General features: G+C 41.9%; 6 protein-coding genes and 2 non-coding genes across 10 annotated transcripts; 3 read left to right on the plus strand and 5 right to left on the minus strand.

The window, feature by feature from the left end:
- Positions 1-90: 90 nt before the first annotated feature.
- LOC6526131 (zinc finger protein 337) lies at positions 91-2,065 on the minus strand. Its single transcript, XM_002101912.4, has 2 exons — positions 1,678-2,065; positions 91-1,613 (listed from the first exon to the last, which is right to left on the minus strand). Exons 1-2 carry the CDS (start codon positions 1,948-1,950, stop codon positions 345-347), a joined length of 1,542 nt encoding a protein of 513 aa, XP_002101948.1. The 5' UTR covers positions 1,951-2,065; the 3' UTR covers positions 91-344.
- A 374-nt stretch (positions 2,066-2,439) lies between these two features.
- Positions 2,440-6,386, plus strand: LOC6526132 (probable nuclear transport factor 2). 2 transcript variants are annotated; one of them, XR_005559968.1, is made up of 5 exons: positions 2,440-2,750; positions 3,314-3,385; positions 3,456-3,554; positions 4,195-4,598; positions 5,536-6,386. XR_005559968.1 is itself a non-coding variant. In XM_002101913.4 (4 exons), exons 1-4 carry the CDS (start codon positions 2,643-2,645, stop codon positions 5,647-5,649), a joined length of 393 nt encoding a protein of 130 aa, XP_002101949.2. In that variant the 5' UTR covers positions 2,481-2,642; the 3' UTR covers positions 5,650-6,386. The 2 variants fall into 2 exon arrangements, 1 of the variants encoding a protein (XP_002101949.2); XM_002101913.4 differs by lacking the exon at positions 4,195-4,598 and having other exon boundaries at positions 2,481-2,750.
- LOC6526133 lies at positions 6,312-7,466 on the minus strand. Its single transcript, XM_002101914.4, has 3 exons — positions 7,240-7,466; positions 6,890-7,013; positions 6,312-6,752 (listed from the first exon to the last, which is right to left on the minus strand). Exons 1-3 carry the CDS (start codon positions 7,291-7,293, stop codon positions 6,535-6,537), a joined length of 396 nt encoding a protein of 131 aa, XP_002101950.1. The 5' UTR covers positions 7,294-7,466; the 3' UTR covers positions 6,312-6,534.
- Positions 7,467-9,149: 1,683 nt separating this feature from the next.
- On the plus strand, positions 9,150-11,164 carry LOC6526134 (microsomal glutathione S-transferase 1). 2 transcript variants are annotated; one of them, XM_015191157.3, is made up of 2 exons: positions 9,150-9,295; positions 10,747-11,164. In XM_015191157.3, exons 1-2 carry the CDS (start codon positions 9,167-9,169, stop codon positions 11,071-11,073), a joined length of 456 nt encoding a protein of 151 aa, XP_015046643.1. In that variant the 5' UTR covers positions 9,150-9,166; the 3' UTR covers positions 11,074-11,164. The 2 variants fall into 2 exon arrangements, with proteins under 2 accessions (XP_015046643.1, XP_002101951.2); XM_002101915.4 differs by lacking the exon at positions 9,150-9,295 and adding an exon at positions 9,760-9,987.
- Positions 11,165-12,911: 1,747 nt separating this feature from the next.
- On the plus strand, positions 12,912-16,800 carry LOC6526135 (cystathionine beta-synthase). The gene is made up of 4 exons (XM_002101916.3): positions 12,912-13,064; positions 14,796-15,020; positions 15,253-16,294; positions 16,362-16,800. The coding sequence occupies exons 2-4, from the start codon at positions 14,798-14,800 to the stop codon at positions 16,663-16,665; spliced, it is 1,569 nt and encodes a 522-aa protein (XP_002101952.2). The 5' UTR covers positions 12,912-13,064; positions 14,796-14,797; the 3' UTR covers positions 16,666-16,800.
- Positions 16,801-17,955: 1,155 nt separating this feature from the next.
- On the minus strand, positions 17,956-22,221 carry LOC6526136 (dolichyl-diphosphooligosaccharide--protein glycosyltransferase subunit STT3A). The gene is made up of 6 exons (XM_002101917.3): positions 21,899-22,221; positions 21,165-21,493; positions 20,434-20,823; positions 19,941-20,228; positions 19,107-19,586; positions 17,956-18,810 (listed from the first exon to the last, which is right to left on the minus strand). Exons 1-6 carry the CDS (start codon positions 21,996-21,998, stop codon positions 18,256-18,258), a joined length of 2,142 nt encoding a protein of 713 aa, XP_002101953.1. The 5' UTR covers positions 21,999-22,221; the 3' UTR covers positions 17,956-18,255.
- Positions 18,880-18,964, minus strand: LOC6526137. The gene has a single exon (XR_005559983.1). It is a non-coding gene; the product is annotated as a small nucleolar RNA Me28S-U3344 (small nucleolar RNA).
- On the minus strand, positions 20,305-20,386 carry LOC6526139. Its single transcript, XR_005559982.1, has one exon. It is a non-coding gene; the product is annotated as a small nucleolar RNA Me28S-U3344 (small nucleolar RNA).
- Positions 22,222-22,734: the final 513 nt, after the last annotated feature.

Below are 22,734 nucleotides of genomic sequence, written 5' to 3' on the forward strand. Positions count from 1 at the left end.
TCCCAGTATACAAAAGTTCGGAATTCAACTTTTGTGACGAAAATGATTTTACACTCGACGAAATTGGTGTACATCCGAATATCAACGCAATTATCATCAACAATTTTATTCTCCAAGGATAATTCAAAAATATGAAGGGAACGGTGCCCTAAAAACTTAAAATATTTCATAAACGGGTAGTTAAAACTATTTAATACATTGTAGTAGCAACGCTTAAGTGTCTTGAAAGTAAGATATTTAAATATGTTCGCCAATGTGCCGCACACCATAGAACACTCAGCACAGATCCCAGCCCAGATATTTGCATGGGAACTCATTGGATATATATGGATGGTTATGGTTGATCATAAGGCTTTCGAAGGGCTTAGTTTATAGTCATGGAACTGCTCTTCCAGTCGCACCACGTCTTGCGATTCTGCGTCCTGCTCTAATTTGTGCTGCCATTCCGGATCGAGTGCATCCTCCTGCTCTAGTTTGCATTGACTTTCCTGCAGCGGATCCTGTTCCGGATTGTGGCACTCTTCACCTTGTTGACTCCCACTGTGCCGTTTGTTCGCCTGCTTGGTTGCCTCATTTGGGTGGATTTCAACGGCGAGATCCCTCTGTCGTAGCTTTTTCTTCTTGCGAAGCTGCTCCTGATGGACTTCCCGAGCCTCCTGATCCCGATCACGGTCGTGCTCCTCCTGCTGCTCACTCTCCTTACTCTGCTCCCTTCTTTTCCTGTGCGTCTTTCTCGCGCCGTGCCTTCTTAGATGCAACTCGAGGGTTTGTCGCGAAACGCAGGGCTTCTGGCAATGAACGCAGGCAAAGGGCCATTCCTCGGCCATTCCTGCCTCTCCTGAGCCCGTGGGTTCCGTGTGCAACCGCTCGTGCCGCACCTGCGATGCATGCGTGCCAAACTTTTTCTCACAATGACCGCACTGGAACCTCCGCTGGCCCTCGTGAACCACCCGAACGTGCCGGCTAATGGCGCTCTTGTGGCGAAACAGTTGCGGACACTGCTCGCACTTGAAGCGCTCCCAGGTGGGATTGTGAGTGCGCAGGTGGGTCAGTAGCTCCGTTCTGGTCACCTTGGCCACGCCACAGTGTTCGCACACGTGCTCCTTGCGCTGGGCATGACGCTTCAAATGCTCGCCCAAGGCATTCTTCGTGCTATACTGCCGGTTGCACAGCTCGCAGATGAGGTCGCGCAGCTCCTGCTGCAGCTGCTCCAGCTGGGGATGGGCGTTGCGCATGTGAGAGCGCAGCTGCTCGTAGCGAGTGAAGCACTTGTCGCAGCTGCGGCACAAGAAGGGTTTCGAGTAGCCCTGATGGACGCTGCGGATGTGGGCCTCCAAGTACGGTAGCTTATACACCTGTTTGCCGCACTGATCGCAGGCCAGGCCAGCGCGCCGTTTGCTGCCAGCGGTTTGACTAAGCTGTTGCTGGCTGTTCTGGTACTCATCTTGATACTCCTCATCCTCACGGTCGTCGAGCGTCTCCTCCTGATCCTCCTGCTTCTCCGCAAGCTCTAACTGCAGGCTGTCCAAACGCTTTTCCTGCTCTTCCTCCAGTTCCTGGTGCTTTTCCTCTGGGTTTTCCCCGAGTCCTTCGTCCGGCGGCTCCTCCTTCACCTACGAAAGCCCTAAGAAAGTTTTAATACAGGTTTAACCAGCCGCAAAGGACATATATATCCACCCTGGCGACCGCAATGTCCATTGGCTGCCATTCGCTGAGCTTCTGGCTGGATTCCCTGGCCACTTGGCGCAGCTCCTCAAAGTAGACCACCGCGTTGTGGCACAGGTTGCAGATCTCCGTGGGAAATCCCTGCGGCTGCTGCTTAATGTCGATGTCCAGGAACTTCTGCAGAATCGCGATGAGTCGCGGATCGGGACACTGGGTGTCGCGATCCCGCAGGTGACGCAGGCAAATCCTGCACAGGCGGGCGAGGTCCGTTAATGTGGTGAACATCGTCACGAATCGTGCTGCATTAAAAGCAACGCTCTACGTGGAACACCAATTCTTTTTTTCCGCCTCCCAAATTTTCCTACTGCAATGCACACGCACAGCCAGTGTGACCAGAGCGGGCGACACCTGTTGCGCTGCATTTGATGGCCACTCTAATTGATATCGTTATCAATCCAGTTAGTAAGCTTAAGAGATAAACTTTTTATATCTAAAAATAACAATTTTAACAAACTAAGAACTTAATACAAATCGCAATGAATTATGAATATCAAGCTATAAGTGCTAACAGATAGCATTACCAAATTACAACATTTTAAAACATCAAAATGGATTGGAAATTCCCTCAGCTTAAATATGACTAGTTACAAATAAGTAAATTAACATTCCTCCCGAAAAATAAAATAAGATAGCGTTGTCAGAAATGTCAGAAAAGATTTTTAAGTATTTCAAATTGCTTTTTATGAAGCACATCGGGTTGCAGTCCTTGCTAGCACGTTGTAATCGATAATTACCTAGAGCAGCCATCGATAGTGTCGCGCAGAAATCAATGTTGTACCAGCTCTAACAGCGAGTGCTGATCTGAGCGAATTTGGTTGATTTCATTTGCTTTTGTTTTAAATTATTCGTGTCGTCGCGATCGGATCGGATCGGATTCCCCCATAACCTTTAAGCGTACCGCCTATACTTCAAGTGAAATGTCGCTGAATCCGCAGTACGAGGACATTGGCAAGGGATTTGTGCAGCAGTACTATGCGATATTCGATGACCCGGCGAATCGGGCGAACGTGGTTAATTTCTACAGCGTAAGTGTTGTTGCTCTTCCCGCTGCTGCTCATCGCCTTTCATCTCTCCTTTATCCCCGTCTCCTCTTTCACCTACGCATTTATCTCTTGCCATCCCACTCACACGCACAGGTGACGCGCGGCGCGCCCTTGAAAAATTCCGCCTCCTTTAAGCAAAAAATGTAAAAGAAAACTGTTGCAATGCGAAAAAGAGCGCGAAAAAGCAGCTGGAGATATATGGCCGGCATATCGGGATATTGGGAGAATAGGATGAATGGACGATAGGGGCGGGGACAGCGTTCGATTCTCGAAGTTTCGAGTGACACATTACGCCCATGTTCGCATAAATAAATACACACATACGAAATATATGGCCAACATACACCTGAGGGCAGCACGATAGAACCCAAAATATATACACGAAAGGCACTGAACAAATTGCACCAATTACTTTGAAAAACTTAATTCATTTTGTGTTTCTTTGTCATTGTCAACCAAAAAATTAAAAATTATAAAATGAAAAATACTAAAAATTGTCTAATTTAGTATTGAACGATAATATTAACTTATTTTTTTACTTTCAGGCTACAGACTCTTTCATGACCTTTGAGGGCCACCAAATACAGGGAGCACCCAAGATTCTGGAAAAAGTTCAGGTAAGTCCTGATTATATACAGCCTTTTGAGTATATGTATAATATCTTACATATCCTTTGTATTCCCGCAGAGTCTGAGCTTTCAGAAGATTACCAGAGTGATAACCACAGTGGACTCGCAGCCTACCTTCGATGGCGGAGTTCTGATCAACGTCCTTGGAAGACTACAGGTAAAACCAGCATTCTCAGTCAGAAAAAATGTCCCTAACTCGCTGTCATAGACTGCCAGCGGCGGCGGTTACAATATTAGCACTGCCAATCAAATGAATCGCTTTACTTTTTAATTTTCCCATTTCGTGTTGTGTTTTTCAACACGTAAATGCTTGACAATTATATTTTTGTAACATATAGAGCCGCTAAAATGTTTTGTTTTGACTGAAGTGAGAGAAATACTTTTATTTCGCAATGTTTTCCATTTATTTGTTTTTCATCTGCTTTTGTTGAAGCCTGCCACTTTTTTATTCCATGAAGTATTCTGCTTTCTGAGATACATATGCATATTTTCCATTGGAATACGAATGAGTTTGAATACACATCAATTTAATTATACTACCTACTACCTTTTAAAAAAGAATAATTGCGTCAATGTTTTTTATGATAGCATATTGTTAGAAATGGGTATAATCCAAATTCAATCGCTCATCACTTTAGATATGAAATCATTCATCATGCTTCCGTAGAGTCGTAAGGGCAGTGCTATTTGCCGACCGCCGCTACATCACTTATTCATTACAAGCCACCTGAATCGTATATCGTATATCTGAACTCTGGTTATTAAAAAAACGAACGCAAATGTCAAAACCAATGCAGACCGACGAGGATCAGCCGCATGCCTACATTCAGACCTTCGTATTGAAGCCGGTGGGCGGCAGTTTCTTTGTGCAGCACGATATATTTCGGCTGTCGCTGCACGATGTGTAGCGCCAGCGACCCCGATCTGCCACGCCCAGTCTACAGATTCCAGCGCCCGGCCATATATGTGTAAATCGAGATCAAGATCGAGATCGAGATCAGCAGCCAAACGATCAGCCAGCAGAGATGCAGAGACAAGACCCAGTTAAAAAACGAAAGAAAACAATATCTAACCGATAAGATAGTTCTGCTGTTTGTCGACCTTATGCCGCCCAGCCACGCCACTCCGCCCACACATGCCAAAAAAAAATATTTATCCTTGGCGTCTCGTCGTCGTACAATTTCTTCTAATTATCCTCACAGTACGTGAATGCCCAACGATAATTAACCGAATCAAAATGTTGCGCAGTTCATTTCGTGCATGGTTTTCGTTGATTTTGAGTTGGATTTTCTAATGTTCTTTCTAACCACTTCGGTTGGTCGCTGGGGAACTGGAACCTCCCATTATTGCCATGTTGATGTAACACAAACGATTTTTGTACGCACTCAATACAAATTTGTAATATTTTGCTCTACATTTCCAACTAAACGGGTTTGAAACAAATATGTTTTCTTTATATTTTTATATGCTTCAAAACTCACTGATATTACTCTTATAATTGTTCTTAATACTGCCTTTTCATCTGTTACCAAGCACAATACCCATTTACTAGCCTGAACTTTCATTTTGTTATTTGAACTCATGATTAATCAAAAAGTAAATTGTAAATATCCCAAATTGCCTTTTTCAATTTGCCTTAAAACGGTGTCTGAAAGTTTAGGTATACGAATTATGAAATTAAGAAGATCAGAACTTTTGAAATTTTAATACTTTGTTCTTTAATGATAGAACATATGTTCAATTTCGAATGAAACTGATATTAAACAGATGAGAAAATTCGCAGACTTCATAAATTTCCGTAATATTTTCCAGTTCAATATATTCAAGTATCGGTAGGAAATGTGAATATTATTTTTGCTGGAACATTTAGATTAAAGTCTCATTTTTTAATAAAACTGTTGTCAAGTTAAGTTCCATTCTTTGAGCGGATACTGTACAGTGAACACGCACCTGCTCACGATCAATCGACTGCCAGCTGTACACCCTTTTGCTCTGACCTCGGCTTGAAACTGTGTGTACTCCTTTCATTTCTAACTCAAAACGTTAAAATTGTTTTTTCGCACGCTTGTTATTGACTTTAAACGATACTTTAAATGTTGGGCATTTATTAACATATTTTTGGTTATATTCTTTTGCAGTGCGATGACGATCCCCCACACGCCTACTCGCAGGTCTTTGTCCTGAAGGCCAACGCAGGCACCTTCTTCGTGGCCCACGACATCTTCCGCCTGAACATCCACAACTCTGCCTAGGAGCTCTGCACTCCCCTACACTTGCACACCACTCAGCAGCACACACAACCGACATCCAAAGATGCCCAGCCTAACGATAACAACAAGCTCGTCGGTGGAACTCAGCAAAAAGAATAACAAAGCCAAGCGCGGTCTCACGTTTATCAGTAAATCCAAAAGTTAGAACAAGAACAAAAACACACAATAAACAAAAAAAAAAGAAATTATACGCTAACTACTATTACGATGTCAACAAAATGGGCCGCCAGCTCACCTTCATTTGTGTCCCATTGTGCCTGGTACTCTCGTTTTACGCTCGACGATGCACGAGGCCCCCAGAATTCTATGTTCCGCAAACACCTGCATCTCGCGATCCAATTTAGCTAGGGCTATCGAATTTGGTATGTGTCCAGCTGCAGCTACGAGTTCGGATTCGGGAATTCGAATTCCCCGAAAACAAGCAGGAACAGCTGGCCACCTTACCAACTCACCACCTAAGTTTAAATTGATTTTCTAGACCTTTTTATATTTCCAATTAAATTACTTGTACTGTAATTATGAGGACTATTTTAGATAACCGTATTGCAAATGTATTGTGTCGGATGTCCCGCTTTTTAAACGATTACCTGAGTACCGGGACTGCCACACAGTCGGGAGTATTGACTCTAGCTTTCTTGTATGACTAATTGAGCGATGGTGAATTACTTTTTATTGAGACAAAAAAAAAAAAAACACTTAAATATAAAGATTAACGTTAACAGTTGGTTGTTTGTATGATTGGCGGAATGGCCAGCTAAATCGGAAAGAAATGTATAACCTTACAAGCTATTAAATGCATACAAAAGGAGCTCCAGAGGATTTGGCCAGTGGTCTCCGTTTGAAAGTGAACGATTCACGATTCACGATTCACTTGTCGCGAAATGTGAACACCGCATCGAATCCGAACAGCACCCCATTCACGATGGACAGCGAGGCCTTGATGAGCGCGAGATCCCGAGTTCGGGTCCGGAAGGAGAACTCCCAGGCCTCTATGATGAACACCCCGCTGGCCACGAACAAGGTGCAGCCCAGGACGCTGAAGAATATATCGATGCGCTTGTGTATGGGTGCCCGCATCAGAACACCTGCAATACACGAGGTATCTTAAGTAGATTTGTGTGCTCAAGTGTGTTTTGGAGGATGTGAAATGCTTATAACATGTATTAGTATTTTTAAGGGACTGGGATGGTTAAGGATTCCATTATGCCCAATTAAGGCATACCTGCAAAGACACCGATGACCACTATGATGTAGCCCGTGAAGGTGCCAGTGGCCAGGAACGATGTCATTATATCGCGATCGTTGAAGCTGTAGAAGTGGAGCACTAGACACGCTACCGCAAAACCCTGGAAAAGTAAGGGGGATTTTCATTTCTGATGATTTATAATTTGTGTGTCCTTTGCGTTTTTCCTTGTAATTTGCAAGTAGTTTTTAAGAAACAAACATTTGTTTGGTAAGCATACGCGATGCAGTTTAGAATTCTAATTTCCTTCGTTTATTTATGCTTTTGTTAATATTGGCGTTTTATCTAGTTGTCACTTGGGATCACTTGAAAAAAAAGAAGTCCTTTACCAGTTCCAGAAACTTGACCACATTGAGGCGGCCTTTCCGCTCGCCGTGAGACATTTTGTGAAATTGCTGCCGCTGACAGTCCTCGAAAATGTGGTCCAGTTTGAAAATGTGGGTGGCGCAACTCAAGAAACTTTCGAATTCTTCCGATTGGCCTCTTTGGAGCGTGCTCGCGACGGCAGAGCGCTGGACAAACTGATTCTGAATCTGATTCGAATGGATGTCGGATGTCAGATGGCAGATGGCAGGCGAATGCGGCTGCAGTTGGTCGCAGTTGGGCCCAGCCAGCGAAATTAATTAATTACACTTAGGAAATAGGCTTTTCATTCTTGTTCCCATCCCTGTGCATCCGCCCACCTCTCGGTTCCATCTCTGAAGTGGACACCGTCTGCGTTTTCCGCTGCCAGCTGCACTCGAGCCCCCATCCCTTGCAGCTTGATTGAGTGGAGCATAATGACGCTATCTGCATGCATGCTCTGTGCCGGTGGGTGGGCATTGGGCAATGGGCAGTGGCAGCCCTATGGACTCGGACTCATTGTGCTCGCATTACCATTACCATTACCCCAAATTTGCTGCCTAACCTTTGGGGCCCAAGATCGGAGCTATTTCGCGGAATTGGGGCCAATGGGTCGCCAATTTTCCGATGCCAACCAAGTGGATAATGGAAAACATATGATTTGGGCAACAGTTCTACGGGGAAAATCACTTCCTCAACTCATGATTAATGTGTGGGCATTATTTTTATGGACTTTATGGGAACTTCAAAGTGGATTATGAGTATTAATTAGATGTAAAGTTGAAATTGCAAAATGTCTCATCTGAAAAGTGGAATTGAAATGTTTAAAGCAGACAGAATTTCAGTTTAAAAAAATAATATTTTTGATCCATTACATAAATAATATTAGAGTTTGTTTTGAAGGTTGAAGTTTCTTTTACTTTATTCTTAAATACAATTTAAAAGCAATGGGGGGGAATGCTCGCATCGCCATCCGAATTTATATATAGTACATGTACATAGTTATAGTTTAAACTGATAAACAAGATAAGATCGACTGAAGTAATTATACCCCCCATGTTAAGGTAATTTTAAAACATTTAAGAGAGGTGTTGTTATTATTAGTACTTATTAGTACTAAAGAAATCTTTCTATAACCGGTTATGATTTTAAAATTAGTTCCCTTTAGAATATTTATGCCACAGGTTGAACCGGTTTTTCTTAACATACTTCGAGTGCCCTACTTATAACCAATGAAGTATTTTTTTTTAAGACAAGTCAGGAATTCGACTGGTAGGAGTATAATATGGTTTACTATCAAAAGTCCAGGGATTTAATGGGATTTACGATAGGCTTATCAGCTTGAAGGCAACTTTTGATATGATTCAACACATACTACTATTTATAGTGTTCTTATCGCTATAATGTTCTGATTAATCCGAATTTTCGTTTCAAATTTGAAAATGCATTTTTCGAGGCTTTTCTATCAGAACGAAATCCAATTGAGCTTTGCCAAGCTTTTTGTCTCAGTAATTTGACGGTAATTAGCGCCAATTCCCATTCCATTGTAGTTCTATTAAAAGTTAATCGTCATAACTTTACAGTGACAGCAAAACTGGTTATGCGTAATTGCGAACTATGCTCGAAAAAGATACCCCATGGAATACATATATCTTACGGTTTGATATGATAAACAACAATATCTTCAGATAAAATTTTCAAAAAATGTAGAAAAATGTTAATCTAATATAGGAAAACTAGCTGATCTATTTGATCGAGCGAAATCATAAAACGCGAAAAACAGATTGGGAATTTTAAGGACAAGAATTCAGTAGAATCAGCATACCCAATATACGAGGTATCGACTGCTTCTGTTTTCAAACGCAACCCGATTACAACCGATTTCAGTATGCAAGTACACCTGTAGCTATCAAAATGCTAAACCCCGCACTCATATCGCTGGACAACCAGGTGTTCCGGTGCTACCTGGGATGGTCGGCGATACTGGTGCTCAAGATCTTCGCCGCGGGCATTTACTCGGGTCTGATGCGCTTCCTTACGGCCGTAAGTTATGTTTTATGGGGCTTATCAACCCAATCCTGCAGTATCTACATTGTATCTACGTGTAAATGGCTTGGGATTCATGTTTCTACATACACTCGCGATCAGTTGAAGGTGACTTTTGTAAAATGTTTACTTGAGTTTGAAAGATGGATCGCATTGAAGAATTATATTTACATTATTTTGTTGTAGGAAATTTAAGCACAACCTTTTCCTTTCTCTACGTATTTGCCGATCTAGGGTGTAAATTCAGTATTTGGCTTATGCTGCTCTACCATTTCGACCGCTGCTGTATTTAATTTGCTTCAAAAAAACACTTTTTTTTCGTTTTGACTTTGCGAATTCAAAGGCTTTCTCACTCTCTCTCTCTCACTCTCTCTCTTTCTCCTTGCCGCAAAACTTACCAATTCGCCGTAAAGAGAGCTTTTGTTTGCCGGTATAAAAGAAAAAAGCGCACCCGAGTATCGCTCACTTGATAATTTAGCGGCGTCTGAACAGCTTGTAGAATACAGACATTCAAAGTTTAATATAAAGATAATAAAATTATAGTTAAAGCACACACAATGACCAGCCCCGTGGAACTGCTCAGCCTCGCAAATCCCGTCTTCAAGAGTTTCGCCTTTTGGGTCGGAGTGTTGGTGATCAAAATGCTGGCGATGAGCCTGCTGACAGGCTTGCAGCGGTTCAAGACAAAGGTGAGGGGGAAGGGCTGGGTGGCGAGCGGGTCGCACAGTGGGGTCAAAGTCTCGCGCCAGTGAAAGTTTAAATGGGTCTAACGAAATAAATTAGTCGATTTAGTAAGGATGAAAGTTATTGGGTTTTAACTAACAACGGTGATAATTAGTAATGTTACTTAATCTATTAGTATTCAAAATGTGTCACTTAAAGCTACTCGTTACTTACTACTTATAAGTGAATTGAACAAAATAATACAAACTTTTTATAACAAATATTTTCAAATATTACAGTAAATATTAATATATGTCAGAAGACTGTTACGAATTCTCTGTTATAATCAACTATTACTATAATAATATAATTTATTTATGTTCTAGAGATCATCTAGATTCTAGAAACTGGTGTGCCACAATTCTGAAATAACATTTAACGTATTTAGGATTGTTGGATTTAAAAATACAAATATTAACAACTTACTTATACATATATGTATAGTCAAATATGATATTACTATTGCATGTTATTATTTATTATAATTTAACTATGTTTTTAGTTATACGTCACATTTCTGGCTTGGGCACTGGTAATTCAGATAACATAAAATGTAATATTCCCTTTGCCAAATCGGGGGATAGCGATAATGTAGATAAGACAGGTTCGAATTGATCACGCATTTATATAGACATGGACTTTGGGGGTTGTACACAATGATATGAATTTAGGTAGCATGTTGCTTTAAGAAAGTATGATTTTCTAATCGTTATCTTCGTTTTCAGACCTTCGCCAACCCCGAGGACCTGTTGTCCCCCAAGCTAAAGGTCAAGTTCGACGACCCGAACGTGGAGCGTGTGCGCCGTGCCCATCGCAACGACCTGGAGAACATCCTGCCCTTCTTCGCCATCGGTCTGCTCTACGTCCTGACCGATCCGGCCGCCTTCCTGGCCATCAACCTGTTCCGCGCCGTGGGCATCGCCCGCATCGTCCACACCCTGGTCTACGCCGTGGTCGTGGTGCCCCAGCCATCCCGAGCCATCGCCTTCTTCGTGGCCGTGGCCGCCACCGCCTACATGGCCCTGCAAGTCATCGCCTCTGCCGCCTTCTGAGCACATAGGTCTAGTCCTTATAACCATTTTTTAAATCATTTTTTAAATATAGAGTTACGCCTGCCTCGGCTTTGGTGCTGTTGGATAACAACCTAAGATTGTTTTCTTCTTGGGGGAAATTCAATATGGCAAAAAATAATTGAATCTTATTAAGATAAATCAATTTAAAGCAATTCAGTGACTTGAACTATTTTCAATGCTTTTAAAAGTGTTATAAATCACAATATCTAACAAAAACACCGCTTAACGCGGCAATAGATTCGTGACCTTTAACAATAAAAAGTTCTGATATCTACTTTTGTGACGAAATGGATGTTGCATTAGAGGTAATCATATAATAAACTATTTAAATTGTACTCACTACACGATTTATACAAATATTTTCTTGGCCCTTCGGACATATTCTTCTCTATTGTATTTTGTAAAATGAGTAAATTTTAAATAGTCTATAGTAATTAATTAATTAAGTGTGCAACACTGTTCTGGTGCGGTTCGTCAATATGCAGCCTGCCGTATGCAGGATAAGGTCTTTGTTATAGGGCGAAATTGATACCAAGTAATAAACAATTAATTTCAACTACTTTTAATACTTTACACCACATCACGTGTTAAAAATCAAACTATAACTAAAATTAGTTGTCTTTTGAATACTGAGCACTCCATCAGTTTGTTGACTTATGTATACAGTTTAGAGCTTTACAAAATTAAAAATTGCATCCAGTGCTGTATAATGCTATAAAATGTTTATAATTTGTTGACTTAATTTATAGCATTAAAAAATAAAAATGTTTGCATTCAGTGCTGTGTAATGCTTTAACATTCTATAGTTTGTTGACCTACTTTAGAGCTTTTAAAAAAATAGTTTGCATCTAGTGCTGTATAATGCTATAATATTATATATTATTATTATTCTGTGTAATGCTATACCATTTTTTTTAGTTCCTTAAGAACTTTAAAAAATAAAAATTTACATCCAGTGCTATATAATGCTATAACATTTTTATAGTTTGTTGACTTAATTAAGAGCTATACAAAATAAAAGTTTGCATCCAGCGCTGTATAATGCTACAATATTCTATAGTTTGTTGATTAAATATAAAGCTATAAAAAATAAAACTTTGCATCCAGTGCTGTATAATGCTATAACATTCTATAGTGTAGTAAACGACACAATAAAATGTTAAACTTGCCTCTCTTGTGAAAGCAAAGTTTGAAATAATTTAGAGCTTTACAGTTTTTGATGAATTGGTTCTTGATTTACGGTTTTAGGGGAGTTGGTCGTGTTCAAAGTAAAAGAGTTTAGAGCTTTGCACATGCTGTAAGAAACTGATTTGTTGTTCAGCATTAAGTTACAAATTAAATAAAACAAATTTAAAATTTTTTTAGAAAATGTATATTCAGATATTCTGATTCAGATTCAGATTCCCCACTTATTTTCAGTGCAGGAAATCGCAGCTCAAGCCATGCTGTGTAAGAGGGAGAGCGCAAACCGGTTATCACTATCTGTTTCATTCTCGCCCTTACAATGGGATGAGTACACTGAATAAATCATAATCATTTTGGACCACAATATACATTATTCATTCGAAGTAAAACTTAAAAACTTCTTGAAAGATAAAAGATAATATTAGGTCTATCTAGACTGACTTAAGAAATTAGGTATGTTTATGCACCGGTAAAGGAAAATAACAGGCAATGGGTATAGTGCGATGTGAATAAAAAATAATACTAAAGCAATGGCAATCATATCAGTATTATTTATTTAAAGTATGTCCATAAATTATATGTATATTTGCCACACTGTTGTTCTATATTGTGATGGATATGCGCACCACTGTGCGCTGCCGCTGTCTCTGTCGGCGGCGCAAGTTGTTTGCGTTGGTTAGAAAATGAATTTTTAGTTAATTGCCTTCGTTGGCAGCATCGTAGCGGTCGCTTCTCGCAGTCCTGTATTGAGTTGGTCGCTCCTGAGTCGCTAATCACCAGCACCGGTAAGTTAAACTGAAGCTAAGAACTGTCCAAAGTGCATTCGTCCTTATCCTTTTGATTCGAAGTTCCTCGTGCTGCCTCTTTCTTGCTGCACGCAATTCATAGGCAAATTTCCAGCCGGCGAAATACAAGTACAAAGAGAGAAACATGTGCTTGCTATTTCGTATGTTATTTTTTCTTCTCACATATTCGCCGTTCGTTTTTGTTTTTGTTGTTCTATTTTGAAGCCGCGTGCTTGTGAAACAAATATATACGTAGTACATATGGAAAAGTGCGTGTGTGTGCATGTCTACGCAGGGGGAGATAAACAAGAAAGAGTAAAAAAAGGAAAAACGGGATAGTTGGGATGTTACACGGAAAGAAATAGAAAGGAATTAATATAAAGATTAGTGCAAAATAAGAATTTTAAAATGCGACTCATTGATATTTTGATTAGAATTATATTTAACTAATATTATATTTTTATATTTTTTATTTTTATAATTTATGGAAAATATATAAAGGGTGGTTTAATATTTAAACTCTAAATATTACTTAATTTCAGCTAAAGCTCAACCTTAATTAATTACCTTACCTTAACATGCCGCTACTACAGATTCCGACCTACCCTATCATTAGTCCTGAGTTCAAAAGATACATACCTACAAATCGTGGCCCCATATACAGATAGCAAAGCTTTTCATATAATAAATGTTCCCTTATTTGAGTTTACTTTGTAGGTGATAGGTTTCGAGTGGCGTGTCGTATATGGCGCAATCAATCAGTGCCACCTGGAAACTTTATCTATAAAACGTAAACCCCTATTTACTTACCAAGTTAAAGGGCTTCGAATTGGAAAGTGATTCTTTAAAATAAACAAAAAGATCAATGAACGGAAAATCCGAGAACCACGTTCCACAAAAAATCGATTTCCAATCGAATCGAATAAAGTTTTCGCACAACCTCGTGTATTTTGGAAATTCGTTGATAGTGATAAGCAAAGCCTGGACCTTAAGAATCTTATTTTTGTTTTTCTTATTAATAATACCCCTTCATAAGATGTGTCTATCTGAAGTTTCTCTTCCTGTTTCCATCTGATTTTCATATCTTTAAGTTTTGTCACGTCATCGCTTTTGAGGCCCGACCTTTTCGCTTTCGATTGAATAGTAATCTCACGCAATTTCGCAACCTCGTCGCAATGAGACAACAAAAAATATATTTTGATTGAGATTTTTCCCCTATTTGCACACCGGAATCTGGGGTGATAAGGTACGGGTCATCGGAGGTCCTCCGGCACCATCTGGCGTTTGTAAATCCGAGAATCAAGCGAGTCTTTGCAAATTCCGAATTTACCAGAATTGCCAGCAGATTAGCTTTTTCAAGTTATAAGTGATAACAACATATGCAGCCTAAGCAAAATTCGAATTTTAATTATATATTTTATCGTATCTTTATTGGTGATATATTGAGTTGAGATATATTGACGCATTTACAAAGGTTTTCCCAATTTTCCAATAGATTCCTCATAATTGTCGTTAGATAAAAAAGAGTACACTCTTAAACTGTGTTCTTAAATTTACATTCTATTTTCTGCGAATGTATTCAATTATGCAATTAATCGATGCAAAATTAAATTAGCCGGCGAATCGCTTCAACTGATTTCTATATGTATTTTCAGAACCATGTTAGTTGCCGAAACATCCGCTTTAGTGATTCCTAGGCACATTTTAATGTTCATTCCTTCCTCCTTTCAGAGATGCCACAACCGAAGCCATACGAGAGGCCCGCGGACTTCATCGATCCCGGCAAGCCGTCCAAGTGCAAATGGCATCTGGGAACAGCCGAGAAGTCGCCCCACATTCATCGGGGCATCGCCCACCGCCAGCAGATTACGCCCAACATCCTCGAGGTGATCGGATGCACTCCACTGGTCAAGTTGAACAACATTCCTGCCAGCGAGGGCATCGAGTGCGAGATGTGTAGGTCTCCTGTAGGAATCCCACTGACTTAGTTTCTATTTTCTTACCCAAGACATACCCTTGATTTGTTTAGTTTCTCCTCTTAATAACAAATGAACAGATCTAAGTTTAATTTTACAATTTATTAATATTGTAATGTTCTAGAAAATGTCGCCACATTATAGTAATAATTTTATGTCCCAATATCTTTTAGAAAATCCACACATTTTAACTGCCTCTTCCCTCTTTACAGATGCCAAGTGTGAGTTCCTTAATCCGGGAGGATCAGTGAAGGACCGCATTGGGTACCGCATGGTGCAGGACGCCGAGGAGCAGGGTCTCCTCAAGCCAGGATTCACCATCATAGAGCCAACGTCTGGAAACACGGGTATTGGACTGGCAATGGCCTGTGCCGTTAAGGGATACAAGTGCATAATCGTGATGCCGGAGAAGATGTCCAACGAGAAGGTGTCCGCGCTGCGAACTCTCGGGGCCAAGATCATACGTACGCCCACGGAGGCAGCCTACGATTCGCCGGAGGGTTTGATCTACGTTGCTCAGCAGCTGCAACGGGAAACGCCCAACTCGATTGTCTTGGATCAGTATCGCAACGCTGGCAACCCGCTGGCTCACTATGATGGCACTGCCGCCGAGATCCTGTGGCAGCTGGACAACAAAGTCGACCTAATTGTGGTCTCTGCGGGCACGGCGGGAACTATTAGTGGTATTGGGCGTAAGATCAAGGAGCAGGCTCCCAATTGCCAGATTGTCGGCGTGGACCCCTATGGCTCCATCCTGGCTCGACCCGCTGAACTCAACAAGACCGATGTGCAATTCTACGAGGTGGAGGGCATTGGCTATGACTTCCCGCCCACCGTTTTCGATGATACCGTCGTGGATGTGTGGACCAAAATCGGCGACTCAGACTGTTTCCCCATGAGCAGACGGCTGAACGCGGAGGAGGGTCTGCTGTGCGGCGGTTCCAGTGGCGGAGCGATGCACGCTGCCCTCCAGCATGCCCGCAAATTGAAGAAGGGCCAGCGGTGCGTGGTCATTCTGCCCGATGGCATACGCAACTACATGACCAAGTTTGTGTCGGACAACTGGATGGAGGCGCGTAACTTCAAGGAGCCGGTAAACGAGCACGGTCACTGGTGGTGGAGCCTGGCCATCGCCGAGTTGGAGCTGCCCGTTCCCCCGGCCATTCTCAAGTCGGATGCAACGGTGGGTGAGGCCATTGCCCTGATGAAGAAACACCGCGTGGACCAGCTGCCCGTTGTGGACCAGGATGATGGGTATGACCCTTCCCTTTACCTTCCCTTTTTTCCCATCGTTTATAACCTCTTGCTTTTCCCCACTTAGTTCTGTGTTGGGCGTTGTGGGTCAGGAGACTCTGCTCACCCAGATTGTGAGCATGAACCGCCAGCAGTCCGATCCCGCAATCAAGGCGCTCAACAAGCGAGTAATCAAACTGAACGAATCCGACATTCTGGGCAAGTTGGCCCGCGTCCTCGAAGTGGACCCTAGCGTGGTCATCCTGGGCAAGAGCCCGGCCGGCAAGGTGGAGCTCAAAGCTCTGGCCACCAAGCTGGACGTGACCACTTTCATTGCCGCCGGCAAGCAGAAACCCAAGGCCAATGGCACCACCAACGGCGGCAACCACTAAACTGGAGCGTTTTCAACTCCCGACCTGTGTCCTAGAAATCCAACCACCTGCAGACTACGTTACGCATTTTTAACTTATACCCGCATGCATTTTGATTATTTCAAATAAAGTTTTATCCTAAAGTATCAAGCTAAATTCACATAATTATTCGAGTATCTGTTCATCCCAGATATACTCAGCTATCTATATATTATAAAATCAACAAAATGCTGGAACAGTGCACAAAACTAAACCTACGTTGCTAAAAGATGAAATTCTAAAGTATTTTAAATGGGCCTGTTAAATGCGATCGTAACAGCATAATATTAAAAAATAATTAAAGGTAAATTATGAACATAGACTTAACACCTGGGAGTGAAAATCAACTTAAAAACTTAAAAGTGGCTTCAAAGATCACAGTGATTAGCGTTTTTATCCCACTTATCAAATTTACTATTAGGCTACTTAGATTAGAATATTTGTCAAGCTTATTTCTAAAAATTAATAGGTTTTAATCCATTATTATGGACATGATTAATATCACATATTAAATCATGTTCACTATATAAAACTTTCTATACTTTATTCACTTTATAAGTTTCTTTCTTAGAGGCTGTCCATTTACTACATTCTCATGTTTATAAACGAAAAATAACCAATAAATTTTTCCATTTAAATACTCTTATATTTAGGGGATAACTTTTGAAGGACCTTTTATATTACAAAGCCAAGTTGGGTTTCTATTAGTTTATAAATACAAGTATTAAAGTGCCATCCACATAGTTCTAAGTAAGTATTGGCAACTTAAACTATTAGTTGAATACAACAAAATCAGAACATTTTGGATTAACCATATTCCAAATCAGTAACTCTTAGTTATCGAGATGATTCTTCCAAACCAGATAAGTTGCAATGCAGTAATTTCCATTTGAACCAAACAGTACATCAAGTTTAAACATTCTTTCGCCGCACTGCACTTTACGAGACTAACAATCCCATTCGTTTATAGAATTTCTCGTAGCAGATTAATTATACCCGTTACTCGTAGTGTTGATATTTTTCATTTTTTTATTAGTATTATAAATTTCTATCGATCTGCAGAAAAACTTTTTACCACGCACACAAACCGCCAAAAACTCTTAGTGTTGAAATTTCTCCTTCGCACTTCCGCTAGCTGAGTAACGGGTATCAGATAGTCGAGGAACTAGACTATAGCGTTCTCTCTTGTTTTTAAAGTAGATACCATGAGCAGGATTTGACACCACGTGGGACGTGCTCCCCTTTTGTAGGGTCAATAAAACTTCAAGATAATTATGATAGTTTGCCACATATATATGTATTTCGTTCGGTTCGCTTACATGCTCTTTTCTTGCTTAAGAAGCCACACGCTTCTGGTACACTTGAGATATTTGTAAAAATATAAAAAAAATACTTTGTTTTTGTGGTTTAGTGCAAGTGTAAAACTAAATACATGATGGGTAAAGCAAGAGAACGCAGCAATTAGTACTCCTAGAGCGAGAGAGATTGCCAAATATTCGAGATAGATGGAGACAGATAGAGTTAGCTAATGTACAGAACACAGAATAGAGCGGAATGACTGCGACTTCCTTCTTAGACTCCGCGATTCGGCAGATCCTTGACCTTGTAGATGCGCACCAGCCAGTGCTCGGTGGTGTACGCCTCCTCCAGGACATCCAGTTCAAAGTCCTTGTTGCCGATCTCGGCCGCCCGAACTCGATCGTAGCCCTGGGCCTTGCCACCTTCCGTGTACATTTGCCCGAAGCGATAGTAGCACATCTTGTACATCAAACAGTTGAGCAAAGTAGGTGAGCCCTCCTTGTCCACACGGAATTCCCCGTTGGCCGCATAGTAGTCCTTTTCGCGGATGTGCGCACCACGATCCGTGCTGCCGCCAATGCGTACCATCCACAGGAACTTGTTGATATCGTCCGATGAGTAGCCAGTGAGCCCTCCGAAGATCACGAGGACGTAATCCACATCCAGTTCCCTCATTATCTCATAGGCTTTCTCCTCCGACGAGGCCATCGCTTGGCCAACGCGCGATATATGTGTGTTGTTCCAAGTGTTGTTATCCACCAATATCGTCCGATTGGCCATGGCCGTTATCTGGTAGCCGTAGTCCCACCAGGACATAATGCGAGCGTCCTGAAAAATACATTACGAAACGGTCAATACGGGGACTTAACGTATGTTTTCAAAATAAAAGGAATACTGTGTTTTGTCAGCTTGGTTGTTTTAGTACTCATTATGTTTCATACTCTTCCTATCAAGAATTTACAATGTAGTCATCATAAAGATGCGAAAATCTCGTGTTGCCAACTTAGCCAGATAAAAATTCAGCCGTACAAGCCACAGATGATTGCATTACGACAATGTTTTAATTTTCTATGGCTAACTTGGCAGAGCACTCGAGAAATGGGCAATCTAAACTGCATATTCACCTCCGGAGTGTTCATCTGCAGCCAATAGTAGGCCTCGCGGAAGTCATCGAAGATGATACGGCCGCCATCGTGCGATCTAGCACTCAACACAATGCTGGGCGAGGAGTACGCCTCCGAGGTGACCCAGGTGCAGTGCAGCGTGTACACTATCAACATCAGTGTGATGACGCCCACGAATCCAATGGCCACCTCGCTCTTTACGCCTCCCGTCTGCTGCTCCAGCTTCTTGTGCTGCCGCTTGCTTTCCACTCCCTGCTTCGCCGAGCTTCCAGCATCCACGCTCTTGATATACTTGGCCAGCAGATGCGAAATGGCAATTCCGGACAGCACACACATCACGGGCGCCAGGACCAGCATCAGACGCACCATTACTCCGGCGAAATAAATACTGGTGACGCCATACAAGATAATGAAGATGTTCGAGTCCGTCAGCTTGGAAAAGCAGAAATAAAGGCCAGCGGGAAAGAGGAACACTAGGATCTGCAAGATAAATTTAAAAGGAAACCAATGAATTAACTACCTATTGGATGGTTTAGTGAAAAGGAGTAATATTATTTAACTGCCTCAGCGATCAAAGTGCAAGGTAATCACTCAATGCATTAAGGCGCATCTCATTCGCATCGTGGTTGAGTTCTCATCCTCGGCAGAAAGATCTTTTTAATTGCATTAGGTAAAAAAGGCCTATTTTCTTGTGGTAAGGATTCATTAAACATAAAGAGAGATATGATATTGGCACTGTACAGTAGAATGCACACATAGTCGATTTAGGAGTTTGCAAGTTTAGTTAATATTTAGTTTAAGCTCAGTTTCCTACGAAACTGGCACGTTACTTACCTGCAGATCAAAATAGAAAGACGACCAGGATGTAGGCTGGTGCTCCGATACCGAGGCGATGATTGGAATATGATTCTTGGCATAGGACGGATCCAGTAGCGAGTAAAATCTGCCGGTCCAGGGGGAGACTTTTCCGGTAAGCGTGAGCAGAGTGCCCACAATGAACACTACAGTTAAAACACTGGAAACTAACGTCTTGAAGAGCAGGTCGAAGTGATCCTTGGGAATGCGCGAGCGCAGGTAGTCGACGAAGGCGTGAATCTGGCACAGGCCAAAGGTTCCTAATGCCTGTAAAGGAAAACAAACGATTAACACTCCCTTCTTTTTGATGTAGCAAGTAATTTCAATTTGTGTTTTATTAGTGATCAATTCAGCTAGGTTTTTGGTACTCATTATGTTTCATACTCTTCCTATCAAGAATTTAAAATGTATTCATCACAACAGATCACTCATCGCTAAACTGCATAGCATTACACAAAATAGTTACACTTACCAGCATGTGCTCGGAGCTCTGGATGGGTTGGAAGCCCACAAATGAGATCTGCATCGACAGTATGGTGCCCACGCAGTAAAGCGTGCTGTATGCTATGTAAATCCTGTGCGAGAAACGTCCGGTAATCATCAGTGCCAGCACGTGCAGTGGGATTAGGTTAATCAGAAAGACATATCCTCCCCACGAGGAAACCATATAGAAGTAGGCCAAGGCCGACATTGCCGACCAAAAGATTGTGCCCGTCTTCACCGCCTTGATCCACAAATAGTAGGTAAAGAGCATGCAGAAAATGGCGATGCCTTCATTGTCGTACGATCCCGCCACAGATCGAGAGATATAACCCGGAACGATGGAGATCAAAGCGGCGGCCACCAGTCCAGCTCCAGTGCTCTACAAAGAGGAAAGAACTATTAGAACCACGTGTGGAATTTAACCTCGAAACGGAATACAATATCTCAGTTATCATTCTGCCCGACTACTTTAACTCGATTCATTATTTATAGACTAGGTAAGCTAGATTTTAGGTTTCAAGTTCGAATTAGGCCCCAAAATAGTTTTATATATTTCAAGAACTGGTTATTTTACCATAATACACAGTGCAATTAAAGGAAGACTATTGTTCAGTTACATAGTTATTTATGTATGTACGTTTTAGTGTCAAAAGTGGTACTTTAGGCAGTCGGGAGCAGTACGAATATATGGACTAGAATCTTTGAGGGATGGTGGCTTACGTGTATCTCCTTAGTGAGGGCGTAGGTCACCAGCGTGGTCAGCGAGGAGAAGAAGGGCGCCAGGAAGACGCACACGTTCCGTATGTCGATGGTCACGTTGAGCAGCCACATCAGGCGGTACAGGGCTGCCGAGGTGAGCATCAGTCCGGGATAGATGGTGCCGCCGATGATGCGGCCCAGGGGATACCAGGCGCGGTCATCGAACCAATTGTGGAACTTGTAGAAGCCCTGCTCCGCCAGGAACCGCGTGGTGCGGTAGTTGAAGTACGGATCGAACTCATGGATCACGCTCTCGAATCGCAGCACGGAGAACAAGCGTGTGGCGAATGCTGCCCAGAAATGCAAGAGGAAAAGGAAGTTCAGTCGGCGGTGGCAAGAGGAAGACAGGCGGCAAGTGATGGCACATGCCAGCGTTTATCGAGCTATCGATATTCTCGCAGGGCTGAAAAGTCGATATTCTACAACATGGCAATAGGAAGATATTTATAGCTAGGTATTTTTTTTTAGATAAAAGTTCCGAAATTTTAAAAATAATATTTTTTTTTTTTAATTTGTAAATTTAAGCTGTTAAAGCGCGTGCCGATTTTGTCCAACCGTTTCTGGCTAATTTCACCAGAAAGTGCCATCACAAGCCGTAGTAGCTATCGATAGCCAAGAAGCTCGAACCAGATGCGAATGTTTGACTTTTTCACAACGCCCACTCGGCTAATGCCGAATAAGTGCTATTTACTCACATAAAACCGCTGCCAGAATGAGAATGGCCAGCTTGACCAGGTGCTCCTGCTTGTCCCAGGTGAGCAGTCCCCTGGCGACGCCGCCCACGTCCAGCGTCATTTTCTTCGCTCTTCCGCCTGCCGGCTTTTTTCGGCGCTGCTTAATTCGATGCACAAGTCCCCAAGTCACCGGTGTTCGTTTTTTTCGTACTACGGGTGTCCAGGATTACTTGTTTCGCACTGCTAACTTACTATTACTAACGTTTTTGCACAAAACTATGGCTGAAACTTGAATGCGACGGAATCGCAAACTTGCAATTCGTGGCAAAGAGCGCAGAGTGCTATCGATTATTGCGTGCTATTGCCTTGCTATCGGTATTAGGGGTGACAACTCTGGCAGCTGGCGCGTTTTTATTGTTTCCCTTTATCCACTACCTTTGGCGGTTCATTGCGGTTTCTTCGACAGTTAATTCTTAATTTATGATAAGTTACTATTAGTGAGTTACTAAAAGCACGGCTGGTATTCAAATCGGCAATTCATAACCGGCTGTTCCTGCGCTTATATCCCAGCTGTTTTTGGCTCTCCGTGGGAGCGAACGCGATGTAGAGAGAAGAGAGCGAAAAACCCATTTCAACCACCGCACAGTGGGATATGTGTTTTTTTAGTTTATGATCAAAATTTGTCATAATATATGAGATGCGCTTAAACGAGAGTTTGAAACTAAGGCAAGGACACTTGTATATGCTAAGAGACGACTAAAGCAACCGTAAGCACAAAAAAAACGTAACTGTTCTCAGATAAATTACGAAAATTTAACTTGTTGCCTTTAAATCTATTAGCTTGAATACAATTGTCA

The sequence above is a fragment of the Drosophila yakuba genome, chromosome X (genome assembly GCF_016746365.2).
Source record: "Drosophila yakuba strain Tai18E2 chromosome X, Prin_Dyak_Tai18E2_2.1, whole genome shotgun sequence".
NCBI lineage: Eukaryota > Metazoa > Arthropoda > Insecta > Diptera > Drosophilidae > Drosophila > Drosophila yakuba.

Coding starts and splice junctions, on each gene's coding strand:
- LOC6526131 (XM_002101912.4), bottom strand. CDS start 1,950: ATGTTCACCACATTAACGGACCTCGCCCGCCTGTGCAGGATTTGCCTG. Junction 1,614..1,677: donor TGGACATTGCGGTCGCCAGG/GTGGATATATAT, acceptor GGGCTTTCGTAG/GTGAAGGAGGAGCCGCCGGA.
- LOC6526132 (XM_002101913.4), top strand. CDS start 2,643: ATGTCGCTGAATCCGCAGTACGAGGACATTGGCAAGGGATTTGTGCAG. Junction 2,751..3,313: donor ACGTGGTTAATTTCTACAGC/GTAAGTGTTGTT, acceptor TTTTACTTTCAG/GCTACAGACTCTTTCATGAC. Junction 3,386..3,455: donor AGATTCTGGAAAAAGTTCAG/GTAAGTCCTGAT, acceptor GTATTCCCGCAG/AGTCTGAGCTTTCAGAAGAT.
- LOC6526133 (XM_002101914.4), bottom strand. CDS start 7,293: ATGTCTCACGGCGAGCGGAAAGGCCGCCTCAATGTGGTCAAGTTTCTG. Junction 7,014..7,239: donor TGGTCAAGTTTCTGGAACTG/GTAAAGGACTTC, acceptor TTACTTTTCCAG/GGTTTTGCGGTAGCGTGTCT. Junction 6,753..6,889: donor GGTCATCGGTGTCTTTGCAG/GTATGCCTTAAT, acceptor CGTGTATTGCAG/GTGTTCTGATGCGGGCACCC.
- LOC6526134 (XM_002101915.4), top strand. CDS start 9,856: ATGACCAGCCCCGTGGAACTGCTCAGCCTCGCAAATCCCGTCTTCAAG. Junction 9,988..10,746: donor TGCAGCGGTTCAAGACAAAG/GTGAGGGGGAAG, acceptor CTTCGTTTTCAG/ACCTTCGCCAACCCCGAGGA.
- LOC6526135 (XM_002101916.3), top strand. CDS start 14,798: ATGCCACAACCGAAGCCATACGAGAGGCCCGCGGACTTCATCGATCCC. Junction 15,021..15,252: donor GGGCATCGAGTGCGAGATGT/GTAGGTCTCCTG, acceptor CCCTCTTTACAG/ATGCCAAGTGTGAGTTCCTT. Junction 16,295..16,361: donor GTTGTGGACCAGGATGATGG/GTATGACCCTTC, acceptor TTCCCCACTTAG/TTCTGTGTTGGGCGTTGTGG.
- LOC6526136 (XM_002101917.3), bottom strand. CDS start 21,998: ATGACGCTGGACGTGGGCGGCGTCGCCAGGGGACTGCTCACCTGGGAC. Junction 21,494..21,898: donor CATTCTGGCAGCGGTTTTAT/GTGAGTAAATAG, acceptor ATTTCTGGGCAG/CATTCGCCACACGCTTGTTC. Junction 18,811..19,106: donor TGCAGATGAACACTCCGGAG/GTGAATATGCAG, acceptor TGTATTTTTCAG/GACGCTCGCATTATGTCCTG.